Source organism: Pristiophorus japonicus, chromosome 16 (genome assembly GCF_044704955.1).
Source record: "Pristiophorus japonicus isolate sPriJap1 chromosome 16, sPriJap1.hap1, whole genome shotgun sequence".
Taxonomy (NCBI): Eukaryota; Metazoa; Chordata; class Chondrichthyes; family Pristiophoridae; genus Pristiophorus; species Pristiophorus japonicus.
In genome coordinates, this window is record NC_091992.1 from 35,575,030 (window position 1) to 35,600,885 (window position 25,856).

General features: G+C 44.6%; 1 protein-coding gene across 2 annotated transcripts in view; it reads left to right on the forward strand.

Moving 5' to 3' along the window:
• Positions 1-25,856, forward strand: part of auts2a (activator of transcription and developmental regulator AUTS2 a) — a 1,264,571-nt gene that overhangs the window by 514,979 nt on the left and 723,736 nt on the right. For both annotated transcript variants that reach the window (XM_070857211.1, XM_070857212.1), the window contains exon 3: positions 24,415-24,516. In XM_070857211.1, coding sequence (XP_070713312.1) covers positions 24,415-24,516 — 102 coding nt within the window. The remainder of the gene's footprint in view (positions 1-24,414; positions 24,517-25,856) is intronic.

A 25,856-nucleotide genomic window follows, 5' to 3' on the forward strand; every position in this document is an offset into this window, starting at 1 on the left:
CCCCCGCGGGAACGAACGGCTTCCTCCTCTCCCCCCCCCCCCCCCCCGCGGGAACGAACGGCTTCCTCCTCTCCCCCCCCCCCCCCCCCCGCGGGAACGAACGGCTTCCTCCTCCACCCCCCCCCCCCCCCCCCGCGGGAACGAACGGCTTCCTCCTCTCCCCCCCCCCCCCCCCCCCCGCGGGAACGAACGGCTTCCTCCCCCCCCCCCCCCCCCCCCCCCCCCCCCCCGCGGGAACGAACGGCTTCCTCCTCTCCCCCCCCCCCCCCGCGGGAACGAACGGCTTCCTCCTCCACCCCCCCCCCCCCCCCCCCGCGGGAACGAACGGCTTCCTCCCCCCCCCCCCCCCCCCCCCCCCGCGGGAACGAACGGCTTCCTCCTCTCCCCCCCCCCCCCCCCCGCGGGAACGAACGGCTTCCTCCTCCCCGCCCCCCCCCCCCCCCCCCCCGGGAACGAACGGCTTCCTCCTCTCCCCCCCCCCCCCCCCCCGCGGGAACGAACGGCTGCCTCCTCCACCCCCCCCCCCCCCCCCGCGGGAACGAACGGCTTCCTCCTCCACCCCCCCCCCCCCCGGGAACGAACGGCTTCCTCCTCCCCCCCCCCCCCCCCCCCCGGGAACGAACGGCTTCCTCCTCCCCGCCCCCCCCCCCCCGGGAACGAACGGCTTCCTCCTCCCCGCCCCCCCCCCCCCGGGAACGAACGGCTTCCTCCTCCCCGCCCCCCCTCCCGGGAACGAACGGCTGCCTCCTCCACCCCCCCCCCCCCCCGTGGGAACGAACGGCTGCCTCCTCCACCTCCCCCCCCCCCCCCCCCCCCCCCGCGGGAATGAACGGCTGCCTCCTCCACCTCCCCCCCCCCCCCGCGGGAACGAACGGCTGCCTCCTCTCCCCCCGCCCCCCCCCCCGCGGGAACGGCTGCCTCAACTTGTGAGGCTTCCTGCAGCATTCTCCCTGGGTGAAGCACTTTCACACAGGTAGGAAGATGGTTTATTTAATCTTTTCTTTGCTTATAAATTTTTATTCAGGTTGGATTTATTTGTATAATATTTGTATAAGTATAAATAAGGATCTATTATAGAATTTAATGACTTCCCTTCCCCCCCCCCCCCCCCCCCCCCACCTCGTTCAGTGGTGCAGCAGGGAGGGATTCAAATTCCTGGGGCATTGGAACCGGTTCTGGGGGAGGTGGGACCAGTACAAAGCGGATGGTCTGCACCTGGGCAGGACCGGAACCAATGTCCTAGGGGGAGTGTTTGCTAGTGCTGTTGGGGAGGAGTTAAACTAATATGCCAGGGGGATGGGAACCAATGCAGGGAGACCGAGGGAGACAAAAGGGAGGCAGAGGCAGGAGACGGAGGGGAGATGGGGGCGGGTGGGGGGCGGAGAGGCCCGGGGCGGGGAACAGGATGGGCCACTGTGCGGCAGAATTCTAAAAGGACAAAGGGTGTTAAAAAAACAAGCCTGAAGGCTTTGTGTCGTAATGCAAGGAGTATCCGCAATAAGGTGGATGAATTAACTGTGCAAATAGATGTTAACAAATATGATGTGATTGGGATTACGGAGACGTGGCTCCAGGATGATCAGGGCTGGGAACTCAACATCCAGAGGTATTCAACATTCAGGAAGGATAGAATAAAAGGAAAAGGAGGTGGGGTAGCATTGCTGGTTAAAGAGGAGATTAATGCAATAGTTAGGAAGGACATTAGCTTGGATGATGTGGAATCTATATGGGTAGAGCTGCAGAACACCAAAGGGCAAAAAACTTTAGTGGGAGTTGTGTACAGATCTCAACAGTAGTAGTGATGTTGGGGAGGGCATCAAACAGGAAATTAGGGGTGCATGCAATAAAGGTGCAGCAGTTATAATGGGTGACTTTAATATGCACATAGATTGGGCTAGCCAAACTGGAAGCAATACGGTGGAGGAGGATTTCCTGGAGTGCATAAGGGATGGTTTTCTAGACCAATATGTCGAGGAACCAACTAGGGGGGAGGCCAACTTAGACTGGGTGTTGTGTAATGAGAGAGGACTAATTAGCAATCTCATTGTGCGAGGCCCCTTGGGGAAGAGTGACCATAATATGGTGGAATTCTGCATTAGGATGGAGAATGATGTAGTTAATTCAGAGACCATGGTCCAGAACTTAAAGAAGGCTAACTTTGAAGGTATGAGGCGTGAATTGGCTAGGATAGATTGGCGAATGATACTTAAGGGGTTGACTGTGGATGGGCAATGGCAGACATTTAGAGACCGCATGGATGAATTACAACAATTGTACATTCCTGTCTGGCGTAAAAATAAAAAAGGGAAGGTGGCTCAACCGTGGCTATCAAGGGAAATCAGGGATAGTATTAAAGCCAAGGAAGTGGCATACAAATTGGCCAGAAATAGCAGCGAACCTGGGGACTGGGAGAAATTTAGAACTCAGCAGAGGAGGACAAAGGGTTTGATTAGGGCAGGGAAAATGGAGTACGAGAAGAAGCTTGCAGGGAACATTAAGGCGGATTGCAAAAGTTTCTATAGGTATGTAAAGAGAAAAAGGTTAGTAAAGACAAACGTAGGTCCCCTGCAGTCAGAATCAGGGGAAGTCATAACGGGGAACAAAGAAATGGCAGACCAATTGAACAAGTACTTTGGTTCAGTATTCACTAAGGAGGACACAAACAACCTTCCGGATATAAAAGGGGTCAGAGGGTCGAGTAGGGAGGAGGAACTGAGGGAAATCTTTATTAATCGGGAAATTGTGTTGGGGAAATTGATGGGATTGAAGGCCGATAAATCCCCAGAGCCTGATGAACTGCATCCCAGAGTACTTAAGGAGGTGGCCTTGGAAATAGCGGATGCATTGACAGTCATTTTCCAACATTCCATTGACTCTGGATCAGTTCCCCAATGTAACCCCACTTTTTAAAAAAGGAGGGAGAGAGAAAACAGGGAATTATAGACCGGTCAGCCTGACCTCAGTAGTGGGTAAAATGATGGAATCAATTATTAAGGATGTCATAGCAGCGCATTTGGAAAATGGTGACATGATAGGTCCAAGTCAGCATGGATTTGTGAAGGGGAAATCATGCTTGACAAATCTCCTGGAATTTTTTGAGGATGTTTCCAGTAAAGTGGACAAAGGAGAACCAGTTGATGTGGTATATTTGGACTTTCAGAAGGCTTTCGACAAGGTCCCACACAAGAGATTAATGTGCAAAGTTAAAGCACATGGGATTGGGGGTAGTGTGCTGACGTGGATTGAGAACTGGTTGTCAGACAGGAAGCAAAGAGTAGGAGTAAATGGGTACTTTTCAGAATGGCAGGCAGTGACTCGTGGGGTACCGCAAGGTTCTGTGCTGCGGCCCCAGCTGTTTACATTGTACATTCATGATTTAGACGAGGGGATTAAATGTAGTATCTCCAAATTTGCGGATGACACTAAGTTGGGTGGCAGTGTGAGCTGCGAGGAGGATGCTATGAGGCTGCAGAGCGACTTGGATAGGTTAGGTGAGTGGGCAAATGCATGGCAGATGAAGTATAATGTGGATAAATGTGAGGTTATCCACTTTGGTGGTAAAAACAGAGAGACAGACTATTATCTGAATGGTGACAGATTAGGAAAAGGGAAGGTGTAACGAGACCTGGGTGCCATGGTACATCAGTCATTGAAGGTTGGCATGCAGGTACAGCAGGCGGTTAAGAAAGCAAATGGCATGTTGGCCTTCATAGCGAGGGGATTTGAGTACAGGGGCAGGGAGGTGTTGCTACAGTTGTACAGGGCCTTGGTGAGGCCACACCTGGAGTATTGTGTACAATTTTGGTCTCCTAACTTGAGGAAGGACATTCTTGCTGTTGAGGGAGTGCAGCGAAGATTCACCAGACTGATTCCCGGGATGGTGGGACTGACCTATCAAGAAAGACTGGATCAATTGGGCTTGTATTCACTGGAGTTCAGAAGAATGAGAGGGGACCTCATAGAAACGTTTAAAATTCTGACGGGTTTAGACAGGTTAGATGCAGGAAGAATGTTCCCAATGTTGGGGAAGTCCAGAACCAGGGGTCACAGTCTAAGGATAAGGGGTAAGCCATTTAGGACCGAGATGAGGAGAGACTTCTTCACCCAGAGAGTGGTGAACCTGTGGAATTCTCTGCCACAGAAAGTGGTTGGGGCCAATTCACTAAATATATTCAAAAGGGAGTTAGATGAAGTCCTTACTACTCGGGGGATCAAGGGGTATAGCGAGAAAGTAGGAAGGGGGTACTGAGGTTTCATGTTCAGCCATGAACTCATTGAATGGCGGTGCAGGCTAGAAGGGCTGAATGGCCTGCTCCTGCACCTATTTTCTATGTTTCTATGTTCTGGACGCCTAATTTGTAACCTGCGCCTGATTTTTTAATGTGTAGACAAGGTTTTTTCAGTTCTGCAAAAATCTTCACTTGCTCCATTCTAAGTTAGTTTGGAGTACGTTTTCACTGTGGAAACTTTGAAATCAGGCGTCAGTGGCCGGACACGCCCCCTTTTGAAGAAAAAATTCTGTTCCAAAGTGAAACTGTTCTAACTGACTGGAACTGCAGGAAAAAAAAATGTGGAGAATTGCAATTTCTAAGATAGTCCGTTCTCCACCAGTTGCTCCAAAAAATCAGGTGCAAATCATGTGGAAACTTGGGGCCTAAGACCCAGATTGAGAGACATTGCAACTGCTCTGCTGACCTTTGACCTTAACAACATCCCAAAGTTCTTCAACAAATCACTTGGCCTCATCATCATCAGTGAAAGCAGACTCAACATTCAACAACTGTTTGCTTCAACTGTGGAGAAATACATTGCGCTGCCTTGCAAATTCCGCTGGATGACCCATCACGATTATACTTAACAGGGCTTCAGTGGTACTTTTTACCAAATTTTATCTTGTTTTTAGATTTAAAACAATTGATTACCTACCTCAGTTATCCAAAAACTGTTCACTTTTGAACATTTGAAGCCCAGTTGATTGGTTAATAGCACAGTGAGAAATGCTATTAAACAGTTAACCTATTGTAAGCTTGTGATAGTTTTAATTGGAAACTCAATGGCTTTACTGACATTGGTTGAAGCTGTTAAAGAAACATTGTTGGCCTTTCTGGAGCACATTCAAACAGGAAAACTCTGGACCTGTCTATGACTTCATCTGAGCTTATTACAGCTTCTCAACATCTCCCATCCGTCTGCATTGTTCCGTTCACCCATCACCCCTGGGCTCGCTGTCCTACATTGGCTCCCGGTTCAGCAACGTCTCCATTTTAAAATTTTCATCCTTGTTTTCAAATCCCTCCAAGGCCATGACCCTTCCTATCTCTGTTATCTCCTCTAGCCCCACAATCCTCAGATATCTGCACTCCTCCAATTCTGCCCTCTTGAGCATCCCCGATTTTAATCACTCCATGATTTTTTAATCAGCTGTTCCTTCAGCTGCCCATGCACTAAGCTCTGGAATTCCTTCCCTAAACCTCTCCGCCTCTCTAACTCTCTTTCCTCCTTTAAGATGTAAAAAGCTGCTTAAAACCTAGCTCTTCAACCAAGCTTTTGGTCATCTGCCCTAATAGCTCCCTGTGTAGCTCGGTGTCACATTTTGTTTTATAACGCTCCTGTGAAACACCTTGGGATGTTTTACTACTTTAAAGGTGCTATATAAATACAAGTTGTTGTTGTTATTGTGTGTAATAATACATATGTAGATGCAAATTTGAACAATTAAACTGCAAGTGTCCTTTTAAAAGAAAAGACAGCATTGTTCCTTTAAGGATATAGATCTGTGTATGTGCACGTACTAACTACATGCGAGAGTGTTTGGTTAAGATTGATACAGCAGGGATGTAACTTTTCCTACTTTTGCACTGTCGGAATCTTCAGACTGGAAACGTTTGTTTATCATGTTACATAGGAGCTGTGTGCCAGCCTGACCCAGTGTTAAGTGTCTGTAGCAAATTTCATTGGCAACATTTCCAGTATATAGAAGCAATGTACTAGCACACAATTCCTAGTGGAAAATAAATGGCAATAAAAAGAGAAATGATAGTCTAAGTGAGCAGTAAAGAGTGCATTTTTACTGGGACTGGCTGACCCCAGAGATGTGACTTGGCATTTGAACGCATGCTGAAATGAGTACAAGTGAAAGCTGATATTGGAGTAATGACTTTGTGGCGCAGACATGGGAATAATTTAATTAATTGCACAGAAATTTCTTTAATGAACAGTTATGCTGTAATAAGAATGAGGTCGAACAACAGAATGTGTTTCTGCAGTTAATGGCCTCAGACAGCTGCAGTTTTGGATGGATTCCCATTTTTGTTCTCTGTATGTCTGAAGGGCTGAGTTTATCAGTTCATGGCAGGCGAGTGTGCGGAATAAAAATTATGGACACCATTTTTATGAAAGCACTAATGTTGCCAAACACCTCATAATTTTCTTCAAGTCACTTAATTGTAATTTTTCCAAAAGATTGGCGTGTTTCTGCATCGGGTTGATTCATGTTGATCAGAATTTCCGAGCTCATTTATGAAAATGCCAACCTATGGAGGGACAATTTTGGCCTGCTTGTTCTGAAAAAATTGTAATTTTTTGCTTTGAGATGTCCGGTGGTCGTGAAAGGCACCATAAGTCGCTATATAAATGCAAGTTTTTCTTTTGCTCATGATTGGTGTCAGTAATTCCATGTACCTTAACTTGTTTTTTTTGATTCAACAACTTTCAGTGCAGCGATGCAATATACCAGCTAACTTTCCAATCCTAGCCTTTAATTAGAGATAATGACCCTGAAAATCTGTGGGCCACAATCCTGGCAGTTATATCTGGAATTGCCTCTGCCCATGCCCTCCAGTGCTAATCCTGCCGGAGTTTGCGGGATTGGTGGCAGCCCATCTGGTTTACATGGGACTAGCTCTCGCCTGTGCCACTATGGGTGCACCTTTGGCATCCACCTGCCCCACATGACTGGAAAATTTCCTGGCTGTTTGCCAAGGCAGGGTTGGCAAGGCACACCCAGAACCCCAGCCAACTTTCCTTTGACCTCCTCTGTAATGGGACCGATTTAGATTTTAGTAAGAAAAAAGGTTCAGTTCTTTTTTTCAGGGATGAAAGGTGTTCCCTTACGCTGGACAAGGCCATGTGGAGGCCGGTACACCTGATCTCACTTGGTATGCTGGTCTCCAGTCCTATGGGCCGCCCCCTAGCATCACTGGACTTGTAAGAGGCAGTAAGAGGTAGAAGGTCGATCAGGAAATCCCACCATCAGTGGCAGTTATGGTCGGAGTCTGATGGACCTTCCAAAGAAATTTATGGCCATTGTAACCAGTTATATCGCATTGGAAAAACCTACACTCTAGGCACTATTAGCAGAAGCTATGCCTCAAGCGGGATATTCGGAGGAAATGGATGGCTTGGGCAGTGCCTTTTACAGTTTGAGTCAAAAGATCCAAGACATTCCACAGCCATTTTAAACAAAAGTGTTTTTTTTGATATACTACATGAATTCTTCACGAAACTTGTTCGGATGTTCATGTGAGACTTCATTCACTGGCATAGCGTTAGGATTGATTAATATTATGATCGCATAACATTCTTCAAGCAACAGATACCTTTATTGCATCTTAGCAACAAGATACACAATTGTCATTTCATATTGAGATAAGAGTCTAGTTAAGAAATAACGATGGACACAAGGAGGGAGTTATAAAGCAGTAATAAAGTTCAGCAGTTCAGGGGATATAAAAACGCATGAGGACAAGAACTTTGCCTGAATTGTGTTCAATCATTATTATGTAAGTGATGCAATTTATCTAGAAACATTTTAAAATCCCAATGATATAAAACTCTCAGTTAATTTGTTCCTTTTTGGTGTGAATTACAACCACTTATAACCTAAGCAAGTAAATCAGATCGTATTGTCTGATGAATGAAGTATTACAGGACTGTCACTGCTGTGAAGAAGTTGACATCTGTTTGGATAATTTTGGCCTGGGTATCTCATCATCGTCATAGGCAGTCCCTCGAATCGAGGATGACTTGCTTCCACGCCAAAAAGTTCACAGGTGTTTCAATGAAGGACCTAAAATTCCAGGTCCAAACTAAATCTTGAAGGGTGGAAGATGCCTGTGCGTGGATTTTTTTAACGTGTGGTGACCGTTGCACACCAGTCACCACACGGGCTTGACAGAGCTAGGTCTTGGCCCAGTAGCAAGGATTAACCAGGATGCCTGGAGACCAGCTCTGCTGCACGGACCTAGTGCGGACACATATCGCAGTGTGGGCTGGCCCGTGCTACCCCTGAGCCCTCGGCTCTTCTGGGCCCCGAACTCACGCCTCTCCTGGGCCCCGATCATGTCCCTCTACCACTTCTCGCCGCTCCTTTGCCCTGATCTCTCCGCTCCTGCTGTACCTGCCCACGCTCCAATCACCAACCTGGACCTTGGTGACGTCCCTTTTCACTGCTGTTGCTCTCCTGCTCCAGCACGTGCTGCTCCCTGGAGTGATATGCTGCCATGCTGTTCCTTCCGCTCTATCTAATTAGATAGACTGGATATCTAATTAGATCATCATAGGATATCTAATTAGATGGTCTTTCAGGCTGGAACCGCGCCGATTTCCGGGCCGGAAATCGGTGTGGTCCCGGCCTGCAAGACTTATCAGCAGGCCGGGGCCATTGGAGGGAGCAGCGTGCGGCAGCATACCACTGCAGGGAGCAGCGCGTGCTGCTGCAGGAGGACGACGGCTACAAAGCCAGGTCGCTGATTGCCATGCAGGCAGGCACATCAGGAGGGGCGAAGGAACGGCAAGAGTCCATAGAGGGAAGTGACCGGGTCCCAGGAGAGGCGTGAATCTGGGGCCCAGAAGAGGCGAGGGGCCCAGGGACAGCACGGGCCAGCCCACACTGCGATATATGTGCGCGCTAGGTCTGTGCAGCAGAGCTGGTCTCCAGTTAGTCTTAGATAATCCTTGCCACTGGACCAAGACCTAGCTCTGTCAAGCCCGTGTGATGGCTGGTGTGCAACGGCTAACACATGATAAAAAAATACAAGCACAGGCATCTTCCACCCTTCACGATATAGTTCGGGATCTGGAATATTAGGTCCTTCATTGAAACACCTGTGAACTCATCCCTTTTTGGCGTGGATGCAAGTTATCCTCGCTTCGAGGGACTGCTTATGATGATGATGATCGAATTAAACTTTCAAAATCAAAGATCCAATTGTATGATCTCTTTCGGCCTAAATAAAAAGTGTACCTTGTCACCAAGAAAGACTTGCATTTATATAGCACCTTTCACAACCGGATGTTCCAAAGCGCTGAAGTATAGTCACTGTTGTAATGTAGGAAACGCGGCAACCAATTTGCGCACAGCAAGCTACATGTGATAATGACCACATAATCTGTTGATTGAGGGATAAATATTGGCCAGGACACTGGGGATAACTTGTCTGCTCTTCTTCGAAATAGTGCCATGGGATCTTTTACGTCCACCTGAGAGAGCCTCGGTTTTAGCGTCTCATCCGAAAGATGGCACCTCCGACAGTGCAGCACTCCCTCAGTATTTTTGTGCTCAAGTCTCTGGATTGGGACTTGAACCCACAACCTTCTGATTCGGAGGCGAGGGTGCTACTAACTAAGTCACGGCTGATACTGTTAAACTGTTATAAGGTAGAAACAAAAGACATCTTGTTAACTGCCAAAACCATTTCAGTGAATTCCAAGTGACCAATTAAGACAGCTAAAATGATAAGATTGCTGTATTAATGATGGAGAATAATTGCCTCGTGCTGTCATGTTCCGTAACTTCTCTTGGCCTGTACCTCTGGATGCTGATGGCAGCTTTTGTTGGATAAATAACATTTGTAAAAGAACATTAGTTAATTAGTGAAAAGTACTGCAATATTACCAAGTGTTCAGACATATAAAGAGGCATTAATAGTGAAGCTGCCTTTTTAAAATGGGTTTTATTACTACTGCATAAATCAAAACAGCTTATCATTACCTTCATTAAAACCAGTTAAAAGATCAAGAAAATCCTGAAAATGATTGGTAGCAATGTATAGATGCAAAGTGCAGGATGATGATAAACAGCCAGTGTGCTATTCAGAGAGCGACATGGGAAGTCTGTCTAATAAAGTGACAAAGTGCACGATCGCGTTTTTAGTCAGGGCCCTTTTAAGTATCACCTGGGAACCCCGAGTGAATGATTAATTGGAGCCAGATAGTCTGGAGTTGTTGAGGACTGTTTTATACTGAAGTTCTCTGTAGGAGCACAGCAGAAATGAGCTGCTTTGATAAATTCTGCAATGATTAGCCTTTGTTTTTAGCTAGAGTGAAAGCAAGTGGATGTTGCTGATTGAGTTTATTTTAACCCAGCATATAACATAGGCCAAACCTTCTGTGCACCAACACAAGCTGTATTGATGGTGATTCAGTTTTGAACAGCAGCATTTTCCCACATGCACCACCTGTGGCAAAAATGGTTCACAGTAAACGTTCCTCAGAGGAGTGCTTTAACTTAAGTTTCAGAAGATGTTTCCACTTGTGGTGGAGTCCAAAACGCCAGGGCCATAAATATAAGAAAGTCATTAATAAATCCAATTAGGAATCCAGGAGAAACTGCTTTACCCAGTAGTGTGGTTAGATAGTGGAATGCGGTACCACATGGAGTCGTTGAGGTGAATAGCTTAGATGCAGTTAAGGGGAAGCTTAATAAGTACAGGAGGGAATATCGAAGGGTTTCGATGAAGAATGGTGGGAGGAGGCTCATGTGGAGCTTAAGCACTAGCATAGGTCAGTTGGGCCGAATGGCCTGTTTCTGTGCTGTAAATTCTCTCTAACGCTAGAGCTGACAGTAATTGGCAAAGGATGTGGCTGTCCTCAATCACATCAGAGAAGAGTGTTGACTTGCATATGTTTTCTGCCTCCTTTTAAAGGTAATTTGTATTTTACTCTGGTTAACGTAGATGCATGAGCATATATTAACCTGGGCTGGATAATGACTCTTCACTTGCTGACAATTCTAGATTGACTCAAGTTCCCTCTTAGTGCCAACCTGTGGTAACGTCATATGGCGTGCCCTGAATGTAATTTTCCTGTGGAATGTATTTTTGCTTTCTTTGGGTATTGCTGTCCTTTAATAATCAGAGTCTGTGCCATGGGCAAGGATTATTATCTGCTCTCATTTATTGAACAATATTAGCCCTAGGAATACAAATTCCACTGATTCAGGACAATAATCATAAGTGCATCTATTTTAAAATATCCAGGCATAATACAGGTTATTACTGTGGATGGATTATGTGCATGATTTTTGTTGTTGCCTTAGGCCGGTCAGATTGAATTTCTCTAAAGATCATGGCTAAGGTTGTGCGTGTGTTATTTTTCTCCTGAAAACACAAATGGTTGAGATATAATCAATGGCTTCGAGCAGAATAGAACACAAATTGGCGCTTTCATTGGGAACATTTCCACTTCACTCTTCATAGCAAAATTGTAAACATGTGGCTAAAGAACTGGACCCCAAATTTTCTAGGCTACCTCATTTGCTGGACTCCTACCATTAATGTGATCAACTTGTAGAAAACAAAGGCGGGTCCATGCCTTGCATGGGAGTTTCCAATGGTCTGGATGTGGAATCTCTACTCATAAAAACATATGAATTAGGAGCAGGAGTCAGCCATGCAGTCTCTCGAGCCAGCTCCACCATTCAATAAGATATGGCTTATCTTCGACCTCAACTCGCTTTCCTGCCCTATCCCCATATCCCTTGATTCATCAACCTTGAATATACTCAATGACTGAGCAGCCACAGTTCTCTGGGACAGACAATTCCAAAGATTCACAACCCCTTGAGTGAAGAAATCCCTCCTCATCTCAGTCCTAAATGGCCGTCTCCTTATGCTAAGACTATGACCCCTAGTTCTAGCCAAGGGAAACAACCTCTTAGTATCTACCCCGTCAATCCCCCACAGAAGCTTGTCTGTTTCAATGAGATCACCTCATTCTTTAAAACTCCAGAGAGTATAGGCCCAGTCTACTCAAACACTCCTCATAGGACAACCCTCTAATCCCAGGAATCAATCTAGTGAATCTTTGTTGCACCACCTCAAAGGCAAATATATCCTTAGATAAGGAGACCAAAACTGTGCACAGTACTCCAGGTGTGGTCTCACCAAGGCCCAGTGCAATTGTAGCAAGACTTCCTTACTCTTGTATTCCAACCCTCTAGCCATTTGTCTTCCTAATTGCTGTATGCTAACTCTCTGTTTCCTGTACCAGGACACCTAAATCTCTCTGAACACCAACATTTAATAGTTTCTCACCATTTAAAAACATATTCTGCTTTTCTATTCTTCCTACCAAAGTAAATAACCTCATATTTCCCCACATTATATTCCATCCAAAAAGGACCAGCCACTGACATGGAGGGGGCAGAGCTGAAGGTGAGGAATCGCCACACAGTGACTTCTGCTTCATCAGCATAAAGTGGGTCCCAACATATGGTTGGAGGCTAGTTTACAAAGAGAAAGGAGTCGTATCAGTCTTCTGAAGGGCAGAAGTGCCCTTCACCGGGGGTGGGGAGGGAGGCAGCGCGGTGGGTTCAGGTTGGGGTGTAGGCTTGAATGTCTGAAATTTGGGGGAGCATCCTACAGCCTGCCCTGGGCCGGACATCTTCTGGCAGGGGGGGTAGGGGGCCTGCCACAGGCCCCCTCCCTTGACTCCGCAAATTTTGACGAGATCATGGGTGGTGTTCCACAGAGGACACGATCCTAACCTAACTCGCAGGAGTATACCCTGCAGATTGTTGGGGTCCCAAGTTCGTGATTGGCCTATACATAGTGCACAGAGGACTAAAATCAGACATTTAAATTTGAATTGCAAGAACAAAATCAAGAGCGTGAAAGATTGGAAAAAGTTGCGAAGATCACTAAGGAACTTACTTAGATACTGTAATCCTATTTCACCACCCAAGAACTCCAGTGTGTATTCTTCCCTCTAATAGAGAATTCCGATACAGATGCTAATTATTGGACCCTCCAAAGACATTCTCTGCCCCCAGTAAACCGTCAGAAAATTGGATGCAAACCCTTCCACTTTATCTTCAGACAAAGTGATTTCCCCCCTCCACTTAAACCATTCAAACTTGAATGGAAACCTCTTCCTGTTTCAGCTCTTCCCTCATTCCACATTTAAAAATAATTCAACACATGGGCCTGCTTGGGAAGTTCTTCTCTTACATCACCCACCCCCACCAAAAAAAACCAGCACCAACTGACTGCTTACAGGAACTTGGGTACAAAGGCCCTTTTGAACTACCGCTGGGGAACTCGATTCTAGTAAGTACAACCTGAAAAGGAAGTGAGTGTAAGAATTGGCAAGCCTATCATTCCTGTACTGAGGTAATGTGTCAGGGTGGAGTGGGACAAGATGCTGCATCTGTACCATTCCACAGGACTTGCGTGTTACACCACTAGGTATTTTCTTTCAGGCTGCATGGAGTGAGCTGGGAAACATTTGGTCCCTGGTTCGGCAAGCTTTCAATTTGTTATCGTTGTGCAGGCAACTCTCGATTATCCGCACACAAATGCAACGGGAAACCGTTGTAACGGCATTTAAAATTCCGTGTGTGTGTGTGTGTGTGACGTCACTGTGAAACTCTGGTGTTCCTTTTGAATGTTGCCTGTTGAGCCTTGCTTTTAAGCGCTCTGCCTTGTCTCAGCTTCCGCTGCTGCTCGCACACAGGTCCACTGCCTCATAATTCATTAAAATGCCATGAACAGTTACAAGAAGTAATCAACAAGCCTAATGGTCTTTAGATCTAGAGGACTAGAATTCAAGGATTAGAAGATACGCTACAGCTATTGGTTAGAGCACACCTGCAGTACTGTAAGCATTAACTGTAATGTCAACTCGCTCTAACGGAGAAATCATTTACCCGGCATAGCCCAATCCCCAAGGGACCCGGATAATCGAGAGTTGCCTGTATTTAATATTGGCCTAATTCTGATTTGGTTTTTCAATGGAGCTGGCTGGAGGGGCTGAATGGCCTATTCCGGTGTAATGTATCTGCTTCAAGGGTTCTTTGCTTAAGAATTCACAGCAACATCTTGCCATTAAGAACTAGTTTTTTTTTTAGCAAAATTTTAACAATTGCACTACATATTATCAGTTCATCCACCGGGCTCACAACCACCTGCCTCATTCTGGATCCCCTGAATCCAACCAGCTGGGGTTTTATTGAGTCTTGTGAACATCACGTGACTGGCTAAGCCACTCACAACTCAACAGCTCTACAATCCTGTGAGCATACTCACAAGTGCATACATTACATCCGGTTGCTAATGTTCCTGTGTAAAATGTACTCTGCCTGTGTGCAGTAATTGTTGGAAACAAAATGCATCGTCCACAAGATGACATTCATGCTCTGCCGTACTCTACATGATCTGAGCACTTCAATTCCTTGAAGCTTCTTTGCTCTGAACACTCCAGGGAGTGAAAATCTTTCGGCTGATCATTTTACCGAACAAGACTCCTTTTTTCCACAAGTCAGCCCCAACCTCAGTGCAGTGGCTGTGACTGCACAAATTTCTATTCTGAGCAAAAGTTTCATATATATATGCATGTAACTTTTTCAGTACTGAACATTGCTTCCAATAAACGCGTCTCCAGTTGGCTTGTATTTCTCAAGTGTTGTGCATCTTTCAGACTTTGGTAATAAGCCATCAGCAGTCCAGTATCATGCAGTGTTAAGCATGACATTTCTATTCTGTGCATACACTACATGGGGAAAGTTCACAGTGGCCTTTTTTGTATGGATCAGTAAATATTTGTAGTCGTCAAATCCAACATTTCTTTCCACTCAGTGGAAAAATGCATTTATTTTAGGCTATTTTTCCACATTCATGTAAATTTAACAGGTTAGGGAATATGTTGTTATAGTTCAGGAGCCCAACATGTACCGGGTGAGTTTGAGCTGACCTGTGGTGCGAGATTTACTTCTGCACAATGTTCTCGCTGAATTCAGATTAGGGTTATTGACCACAGGCAGAATGGTTATTCATTCTACTTCATCCCTCCCTGCCACTCCGCTCCCAGTGATAGGCTCGGACTCGTGGCTAATACATGATTTGTTTATCACAGCTATTTTTATAGCTTCTATTTATTTTCTGTTGACCATTGTGCATTCATGAGTAAATCTCTTTCTGTCCCCAAAATGAGAATGAATACAGTAACCTGACAAATAACTTGGAAGTAACATTCCTTCCTCTCCTCTGAAATAACAGTTACGGTAGTACGCTGCCTATTCACAGATGAACACCAAGTGGCCAATTTATGACAATGGTTCTCAGTCGCACACTGGGTTAAGTATAAACCTTTCACAGCCATTCTTGAGTGACATGAGACCATAAAACTTGCTTGAGTAAGGGACTTGTTAATTTACTTGTTAAATCAAATTAAAAATTTATAAACGCTTTTAGGTAAATGAGATCGTCTCGATGCAGCTCTCAAGGGAGTGTAGGATCCTAGTATGTAAGAATACTGATGCCTAAACATTGATGCAGAACAATAAAGTCCATTAAACTCTCCCAGGTTTATTACTGCAGAACTGTGCAGCTGTTGCCAGGCATTGCTAAGGGAAACCACGAGCTGATGACATGGAATCTCACTGACTGAAATCTGCAGCATACCTTTCTGTTGCCATAGAAAGGCAGGATTTTTAACAAAACTCTCATTTTCAGTATCCATTTTATCTCTGTCAGCCATCTTCCTAGCACTAAGATAACGATCATCTTTCAACCGGTTAATTAGCTCCAGGCTGAAGTGCTATATTTTCTTTTCACTAACTTTACTGGAAAAGTACATGTGAATACAAATGGAGGTGTGGGAGAGAATACGGCTTTATACGCATGGCAGTTTATTCACCATGTAAGAAAGAACTTGCATTTGCATAGCGCCTTTTATAAAAACTAGGAGCAAGAGTGGGCCAGAAAGCCCATCGAGCCTGCTCCACCATTCAGTAAGATCATGTCTGATCTTCGACCTCAACTCCATTTTTCCGCCTGATCTCCATATCCCTAGATTCACTTAGAGTCCAAACATCTACCAATCTCAGCCTTGAATATACTCAACGCCTGATGATCCACAACCCTCTGGGGTAGAAAATTCCAAAGATTCACCACCCTCTGAGTGAAGACATTTTTCCTCATTTCAGCACTAAATGGCTGACCCCCTAATCTGAGTCAAAGCCCCATAGTTCTAGACTCTCCATCCAGAAGAAGCACCTCTCAGCATCTACCCTGTCGAGCTCTCTCAGAATCCTATATGTTTCAATGAGATCACCTCCCATTCATCTAAACTTCAGAGCTATAGGCTCAATCTCTCCTTATAGGACAATCCTCTCATCCCAGGAATCTATCTAGTGAACCTTCGTTGCACACCCTCTAGGGCAAGTATATCCTTCCTTAGGTACGGAGAACAAAATTGTACATAATATTCAAGTTGCGGTCTCACCAAAGCCCTGTACAATTGCAGCAAGACAAAAACACCCAAATCCTTATTAACAGCAACATTTAATAGTTTCTCACCATTTAAAATATGTTTTGTTTTTCTATTCTTCCTACCAAAGTGAATAACCTTACATTTCCCCCACATTATACTCCATCTGCCACCAAATTGCCCACTTAACCTGACTATATCCATTTGCAGCCCTGTGAATGCGGGTTTGGAGGTGGGCCCGCTGTCAAAATGGCCATGATTGACAGCAGGGCAGAATCCCGCTCTGAACCTGCCTCCTTGTGAATTTCCAAAGTGCCACTAAGCGGCATGTCATGCAACTGTGATTAATAAGAAGCGGCTTAAAGCTATTTAAGCATCATTTTACCAGGTTCAAAATATTTTTCCAAGTTTTTTTACGAGGTTCACATTCCTCGCGTATCACGTCAGGTAAGTGTGTCGGGTTCTCTACATCACTGCATTGGTTTGTCTAGTTGACAGCTGCAAATGTGATAGGAAAAGCTACAATTTCACAGCTGTTCACTTTAAAATGTTAGAAGCTGGAGCCTTTAGGATTTGGAATACACTTTTCAGCTTTATGGAGATTTGAAGTGTTTGCTGTGAAATCTCTATCCAGTGTCACTTCCTTGGAGCAACCTCTCTCACCACTAACAGATTGCTTATGTCATCTCAACTTCAGCTGCCATCTATTCCAGCAGCATCGGTGCCCTTGAAAAAATATCTCACCTTGGACCTCAGAATTCCCACCACAATCAGCCCCAACACCAACATTACTAGACACACCAGCAGCACCAACAACACCAACCTTCTCCGCAATCACCTGATGCTGCACAGGAGACAGGGCATCAGCACCCGACCACATTGCTGTCCGGAAAGCCAGGGATGGTCTCACCATGGCCAGATTGACTTCACTTGACGCTGTACATCCTGGCTGCAACATGATGCGACAGGTTGGCAACACCCCACAACAACACCATAAAGCATTCCTATAATTCCCAAGGTATTCCTTTCACCCTCATCAACATTGGGGTGTGGTGGGGGTGGGGGGGGGGGGGGTGTCCCTTTATGTCTCACCATTCACTGCAACTCACTAAGCCACTTCCAAAGGTGCACACAGATCTGTCCAAGGAGGCAAAGTGATAAAAATAAATATTTCAATGTTTGACAAGACATTAGCAGAAACTATACGTCAGCATTGGTGATGCACCCAAGTGCCTACCCTTGTATGTTGTTAGTTGGTGTGATTGGACAAGGATGAAGGTGAGTGTGAGGGTGGCTAGTGAGATGGGGATGTGATAATGTAGATAGAGAGGGATGGGTGGAGTTAGTGTACAGTAAATTGGTGTGAGTAAGGATGTGCAGAGGTAGAGTAGGGAAGGCAGAGTGATGGGGATATGATGAGTGACCCAGCAGGATCAGGTTGACTGTGGCTTTGCAGTAACCTTTCGTGATCAACTGAGATCATTGAAAGGTTTGTGCCACTGCAGCCAGTTCCTCATGATGTGCCCTCTTGTGCAATGTGCAACCAGGCTGCGTTGGTGTCCTGGGGAGGTCTCTTCCGCCCATGGGAAGGGAAGACAACCTTCCTGCCTGCTGTGACTCTCTCCATAAGCCGTGTTTGCAGCACCTCAATGCTGCAGAACACTGACAGCACAACTGTCAAAATGTATGTGGGCGTGTCCCTTTAAGGAAACTGGCTGATGACATGTCATCGGATAACATCAGACCCGCTTCCTTTTAATTGGCTGGGAACCTTGTAGGACGGGTTTAACAGGCTCAATCTAGGGAAAGTCATGGGGGGAACAGACGTGGAGCCAGGATTGGTGCCACAGCCCATCCCGGACGTCGTCTGCCTCTCTCCCACCACGGTAATCGAATCCTTTGTGTCTCCCTCACAGTTTACTTTCCCACCTAGCTTTGTATTGTCAGCAAACTTGGATACATTACACTTCATTTAAGTCATTAATATAGATTGCAAATAGCTGAGGCCTCAACACTGATCCTTACAGAACCCCACTATTAACAACCTGAAAATGACCTGTTTATTCCTACTCTTTGTTTTCTGTCCTTTACCCAATCCTCTATCCATGCTAATGTATTACCCCAACTCCATTAGCCCTTATCTTGAACAACAACCTTTCGTGCCGCACCTTATCGAATGCCTTTTAAAAATCCAAAAGTACTATATCCACTGGTTCCACTTTCACAACCTCAGGTCATCCCAAAGCACTTTACAGCCAACAAAGTACTTTTGAAGTGTAGTCACTTTTATAATGAAGGAAATGCGACAGCCAATTTGCACACAGCAAGGTCCCAGAAACAGCAATGTGATGATGACCAATAATTTGTTTTTTGCGATATTGGCCAGGGGATCGGTGAGAATTCCCTTGCTCTTCTTCGAAATAGTGCCGTGGGACATTTTTCTGTCCACCTGAGAGGCGAGGTGGAGCCTCGGTTTAATATCTCATCTGAAAGATGGCACCCCCCCCGACACCGCAGCTCTCCGCTGTACTCCGTACTCCGCTGGGAATGTCGGCCTGTTTATGTGCTCACCATCTCTTGACTCAGGTGAGGGTATTACCAACTGAGCCACGGCTGACACTGTGGCATATGGAGGAAAATATACTTCTAGAGCATTGAAGATCATCAGTTTGAATTTCAGCTCCAGCAACTGGCATTCAAATTCACCTGTGGCATTGGGTATGTCAAAGGGCTTTTATCTGGCCTACCCCATCTTCGAAAGGGGTACTATGGGGACCGATTTATCCCCGAAGAATATTCATGAACAAAGAGTTGCCAACAGGCAATTTTGTCATAATCTCCTGTCATACAAGTGATGGAATGTTGGGTTTTCCTGCGGCTTAAACTATTGTCAAGCCTGCGCTCTGTATGCACTTAGAGTCTAAGTAAATGTTGTGGGTTTATATTTAATGAAGTTTTGAGTTATCGGATTTCTCGAAGCCGTTGGCCAGCTTTTTGTTAGATTTCCAAGTTAGCGTGTATGCATCCTGCTTTTGTCTGAGAGTTTCCTGGATAATGGTTGTGAAAGGAAGACACTGTGAAAGCATCCTTCCTCCCAGATAAAGGAGGGTGTGTGGCTGTTGGGGGCAGCAGAGAATGCTTAAATCTTCTTCTCCGGCAAATGTACTTTGCTGCTCACTCTTAGCTTTTTCTGTCGGCCACCACAATGCCATTGGACTTAACGTTAATACCCTTGTTAGTTTACAGCAGTATAAATGCAGTGTGAAAAACCCATTACAAAACCTACCAACTCCAAAGCGTTTTTGTCTGTCATCTCCACCTTGGGCAGCGCATCCACAGTGGGAACAGCTAATGCTTAAAGCGATGTTCATGAACAAATGCTGCAGTAATCTCAAGAGTCCATAATACCTTAACTACATTGATCAGTTGATCAGCTCATCGTTCTCCCTGCAATGCTCACCGACTGCTAAGTCGTCAGAGCTGAAGCCAAGTTTTGGTGAGCTGAAGCCAAACCACAACATTGCCTTTCTCATAAATTCCGTTTCACACATTCTGGCCTCTTGCGTATTCCCAGTTTTCATTGCTTCATCTTTGGTGGCCGTACCTCCAGCTGCCCAGGCCCTAAGCTCTGGAATTAACCTCCTTAAACCGCTCCGCCTCTCTACCTCACTTTCCTCCTTTAAGATGCTCCTTAAAACCTACCTCTTTGACCAAGCTTTTCGTCACCTATCCTAATATCTCCTTATGCGGCTCAGTCTCAAATTGTGTTTGATAATGCTCCGGTGAAGTGCCTTGGGACTATGTTAAAGGTGCTATATAAATACAAATTGTTGTTATGCTATAAGCGTACGGGTCACTTTTTCGTATAGTAGTCCCAGCTTGGCCACCCCAACCAGCCCAGCTGCAGATCTATTGTGGTACGCATCAATGTTAAAATACTGCACATCAGCTTTTGCTTGTTGGTCTTCGTTGCTTGGCAACTGCAAAGAATGGGTCTATACTGTGGTCACTTCAGGTAATAGTATAAATAGGGCTTGGGAAGTTGCACTCCAGTCCATCTGAGAGTTTGATGTGATGACTAAGGATGCCTGTTTTTGTCCTTGTGCTTTTTGGGGTTTCTCCCCTGCCCCTTGCCATCTGCGCCTTCTCACTGCCGCATAAGAGTTAATGTAGATTTTAAAGTGTTAACAGGTTTGCGCTCATTTTTCTTTCAACAGCTAACCATTAAACATCAAAGAAAGATAAATTAAGTTTAAAAAAAACCTTTCGTAACATGGCCCTGGTCTTTTTCACATTATTCCACGGATACATGCTGATTGCTTATTAAAAACAGTTGTAAATTGCACATGATAAACTAAAATGAGACAGAGTGGAAAAATTTCTTCCTTAAATAACTGTTATAAAAACAGAACACTTGCTGCTTGGAAATCAATGACACATGTAGTTTCTGGCAGTTTTGATGTTGCAAGTTAAATGAAAAGGGTGCTGTATAAGTTAATTCCTTGCCATGTTTTGAGGAGTGAGGAAATTAGCCTGTTGGTTGCTGTCAAATGGCTATATTTTGTGAAAAGAAAATTGCATTCTGGTATAAACGAAGTAATGGTTCATGTTAAAGGTGAGGGCTAGAATATACAGTGTTGGAAATCTGGATGATATAATTGTACAATATTGCTGTCAAAATTAATTCCAACACTGTGCATTAAATTAGAGTTGGAATTTTTTTTATCTCTGCACAATTTGAAGAATTGTTTGGAATTTAAAAATGTTGCTGCTGTAAGTATCAATGCAATCTAAGTTGTAGAACCAAAATACTTGCATTTACAATAATTCTAGTGTCTGTGGATTTTAAGTTGAAAGTTTTGCTGAATTATGACTATGTTGGAAGGTGTTTATATATTTAATAACCTTACAGGTAGATTTCTTAGACTTTTGAATACTATGCCATTTTACATTTAATTGCAAATATTAATACTGAAGGATACTTCTCCCCATGTGTTTAATTATAATTCCTTCAGTACTTTTTATTACCCCATTCTGATCCTGCCTGTCTTGTTGGGTTTACAATGGAACTAACTTGCACTCAAGTTCTTTGCTTAGTGACTGGCAGAAATGAATAGCACTGAGTGACAGTCAGTGATATTCAGAAGCAGAAATAAGCCGTTCACAATCTCCTGTGTAAGCTACAAGAGCAACTTCCTGTCTCTGCATACCATGTCTCAGAATGGTGAGACGCAGGTTCTTGTTCATAATAAGCTGCCAGTCAGCAAGACTGTCCAAGGATGGTTTAGAGAGAGTCCAAAACCAACAACAACAACTTGTATTTTTATATAGCACCTTTGCCGTGGCAAAATGTCCCAAGGCGCTTCACTGGAGTGTTTCAAGACAAAAATTTGACACCGAGCCACAAAAAGAAATGACAGCAGATGACCAAAAGCTTGGTCAAAGAGGCAGGTTTTAAAGAGCATCTTAAAGGAGGATGGAGAGAGCAGAGAAGTTTAGGCAGGGAATTCTAGAGCTTAGGTCCGAGGCAACAAAAGGTACGGCCACCATTGATTGAGCGATTACAATCAGGGATGTTTAAGAAGACACGATTTGAGGAGCACAGACATCTCGGAGGGGATGTGAGGCTGAAGGAGATTACAGAGATAGGGAGGGCCGAGGCAATGGAGGGATTTGAAATCGAGGCGTTGCTTAACCGGGACATGTCATTTCAAAGGAAGGAGGGAACATCTAGGAACAATTCACCTTGGGCCCACTGGGACCCACCTTTTATAGTGGGTAGGTAGATGTCTAGAGAGGTCATCTATTTCCCCCTCAATTAGACAAGGGCGCATGATGCAGGAAACCGCGAGAGAGTGTAAATATATTTAATCTTAGCCTATAGATTTCTATTGTGTATTCAAAAGGTTTCTCCTCAACATAAAGGCTAAATAGAGAAATAAATATCGAATGTAATGTCTGATCTATGGCCTATATTAATGATTTTTTTTTTGTTGCAGGTGTAGTTTGCAGCTTTTGGGTTGCTCCTTGCAAGGCGACTTCCTTTGCTCCCTATCTGTAGAAAAATCATAAACACATTCTTTATACTTGCATTTATAATTCATTGCAAATAGTGAACCGAGGACATTTTTTCACCCCACCTTGTGGTATATCAGTTTATAGCATCTGCTTTTATCCCCCTGAGTAAACAGCATAGGGTAGAAAGTCCAACCGGGGAATGCTTCACATGTTTGTATTACATTGCCTCCTGTGCCGTTTTTACACAGGTACATCAATATATTATTTTGAACTCGCTAATTCCTTGCATAAAAATACTGCAGGCAGGAATGTATCATGAGTATGCTCGGCGCTCATATGTAAAGTACGCTAATTAGAATTTCTACCCTTGTGTTTATGCAATTTAGCAGGCCTAAAACAGAACACAAGATTCCTGCGTGCAACTTTCCAGGAAGGAAATGCAGCACGAGTACCGTCAAACTCTTCAGTCAACTTAGTTTCTCCGATCGTTTCTATAGATACTTTTGATGGCCATCTTAAGATTACTGCTTTCCCTTTTCGTATTATTTTGTCTTTTACCATGCATTTTTATGCTCCTGAATCTTAAAGACTTTGGTGGACCAGGCTGCTGCCAAATTCAATCTCTACGTTTAATGAAATGTTTGCAAATTTAACTGGCCAGAGGTGTCACTTTCCACCAATAAGAATGTGCAGAAGAGAATAGCTGGAGAAAGGGCCTTTAAACCATTAGTGCTGGCACAGTTACTTTGTTGGAGACTAAATTACAGCCTAATGGGGCAATATGGCAATGTGACAAGCTTAGTAAGCATCAATATCAAATAACTTGATTTATATTATAAAAGTGATGGATTTGATTTGGCATCACCAGGGAAAATAAATTCTTTGTTTAGATCACCTCCGTGCTTTTCTCACTTGTCCATTTTTGCAACCTTGTATTTGTCTCCTCGTCATTATAGCAGCTTTGAATAAATTTAATTTGTGGAATCCGAATGGTTCTCCCCCATCTCCCTCATCCTCCCCCCTCCCCCATCTCCTCCCCCACTCCCCCCATCTCCTCCCTCACTCCCCCATTTCCTCGTCCCTCCCCAATCTCCTTCCCCCTCCCCCACGACCCCAGAGACGCCCTCCCCCATGACCCCAGAGACACCCTCCCATCCCCATCCAGCATATTGTGTCCCCTTCAGCTATTTTTGTGTGGCATGTTTCTCACATCAGGCTCAGCAGTAGCTTCGAGTGGGATGTCGTTCTTATCACATTTCCTACTTAGGTGACAAAGCGACTTGCTGCCTTTGACCTAGTTGCAGTCCTCCTAGGAAAAGCATCCATTCAAAGTGCTAATGGCTACAAAAAAGGCTGTTTTCATTTTAATTATGTGTTTTACTCTAGGGTGTTTTTTTTCTTCTGTTTGCTGTAAATGATGGATGGCGCTGGTAAATGGCAATTTTTTTTCTCTCTGTCCTCATTTTTATTGTCCAATAAAGTACAACTTGTACAAACGCACTGCCATATGAAATGACTTGTCACGGTAAACAATTCCCCAGAGTGTTATTCTCAAATAGGTGGCTTTTGGCTTGCTTCATTTTGTTTGCTTCTTATGCAGAAGCAGTTAAGGGTTTTTTTTTAAAAGAGTATCTGGGAAGGTTGGCAATGATGACTGGCTGAAAAATGCACCTAGGCAGGCTAATAAATCCTGACTTGGCTCTGGTGAGAAGTTCATGAACATTATGCACTGTTCCCCAGACTGTTAGACTCACATGCTTGGGTCATATCATTTTCCATTTTTAAATGTTTTTTTTATTGTGTCTGGAAAATGACTCCGACTGGCTTTCTACAAGCTTGCTGCTGGTGTCTGATAAGACCGTCCCCACCTCCATCTTTATGGCTTTCATCTTTTTTTTTGCTTTGTAGCTCAAGCCTTCTCAACACAGCTGCAGGGACAGCGACAGTGAAAGTATCAGCGGTGATTCTAAGGCTTCCAACCGTAGCTGTTCACATGAAAGACTGAGTGATGTAAGTATAAGACATCTGGCTAATGATCATCCCCACCACCCCCCCCCCCCCCTCCTTAAATATACACTGTTATCAGCAAGCACTGGGCCCTACACAGACATATGCACACACCTTTATGAGAAATGTAGGGTGTTTAAATGGTTTGTGTTTGATGTGCTAATTATTCAAAAGTGCAATCAAATTCATGTCGTAATTAAAATTGTCAGTTGGCAGACAAGCTAAGAACTGAAAAAACATGGCATAACAAATGAAGTGAAATGATTCTGTGTGTAGCTATATGATGCTTCATCAGGCGTGAAATTAAATAAGTAATTTGATGTTAACGTCGGAAATTGAATTGATGCCTGCTGTCCCTGTTCTGATGATCCCGCATTTAAAGTAGCCCTGCACTTGGCCAGTGACACCCCCTCCCCAATGTACTGTGTATTTGATCGATTGTATGTTTATATTAAGTAAGCTAAGAAAAGCAATCAATGCACTGAATGAGCGCCAGTTCGTGGTGCGGCCTAGTTCTCTGTGGGCCCATTTACATTGAGTCTCTGTGTACGTGCCTCTCTTCAGTTCCATAGGATATCTGTTCCATACTTTCACTCCATGCTGTATTCAATTTAAAGGTTAACCCTCTGGCATTATCCTGTTACCTGCCAAAATAATGCTGCCTATCGTGAGCACAATTTACTCAGTGACATAGAAGCAGATTCATTAACCCAGTTGTCACTACTACTGTTCCTATTGTGAGGTCACGTGGATAGCTGCTCCCATCACATAACAGAGAACCAAGCTCTGTACTTAATATATTTTGGAGATTATTGATAATTGTTTATTGTCCTGGAGCATAAATACTATTTTTTGCTCTGTGTATCATATTTGTAAAAAAAATTAAACTGGCATTATAAACCTCAGTTTAATAAACCAATTTCTCTTTAATTTGATACATACATTAAATAGATCCCTGGATTCGTTTCATAGTACTGCATGCTGAGGTAAATTTTTTTAACTGATTGGTAATTCAGCCGTGGCTCAGTGGGTAGCACTCTTACCTCTGAGTAGGAGGTTGTGGGTTCAAGTCCCACTCCAGGGACTTGAGCACAAAATTAAGGCTGACACTCCAATGCAATAGTGAACGAGTTCTGCACTGTCAGAGGTGCCGTCTTTCAGATGAGACGTTAAACCAAAGACCCGTCTCCGCTCAAGTGGATGTAAAAGATCACACGGCGGTATTTAGAGAAGAGCAGTGGAGTTCTCCCTGGTGTCCGTCTAAACCAAAGCCTCCTTGATAAAATGCAACATCCCCACTGATACCTGGGAGTCCCCGGTCAAAGACTGCCCTAAGGGGAGGA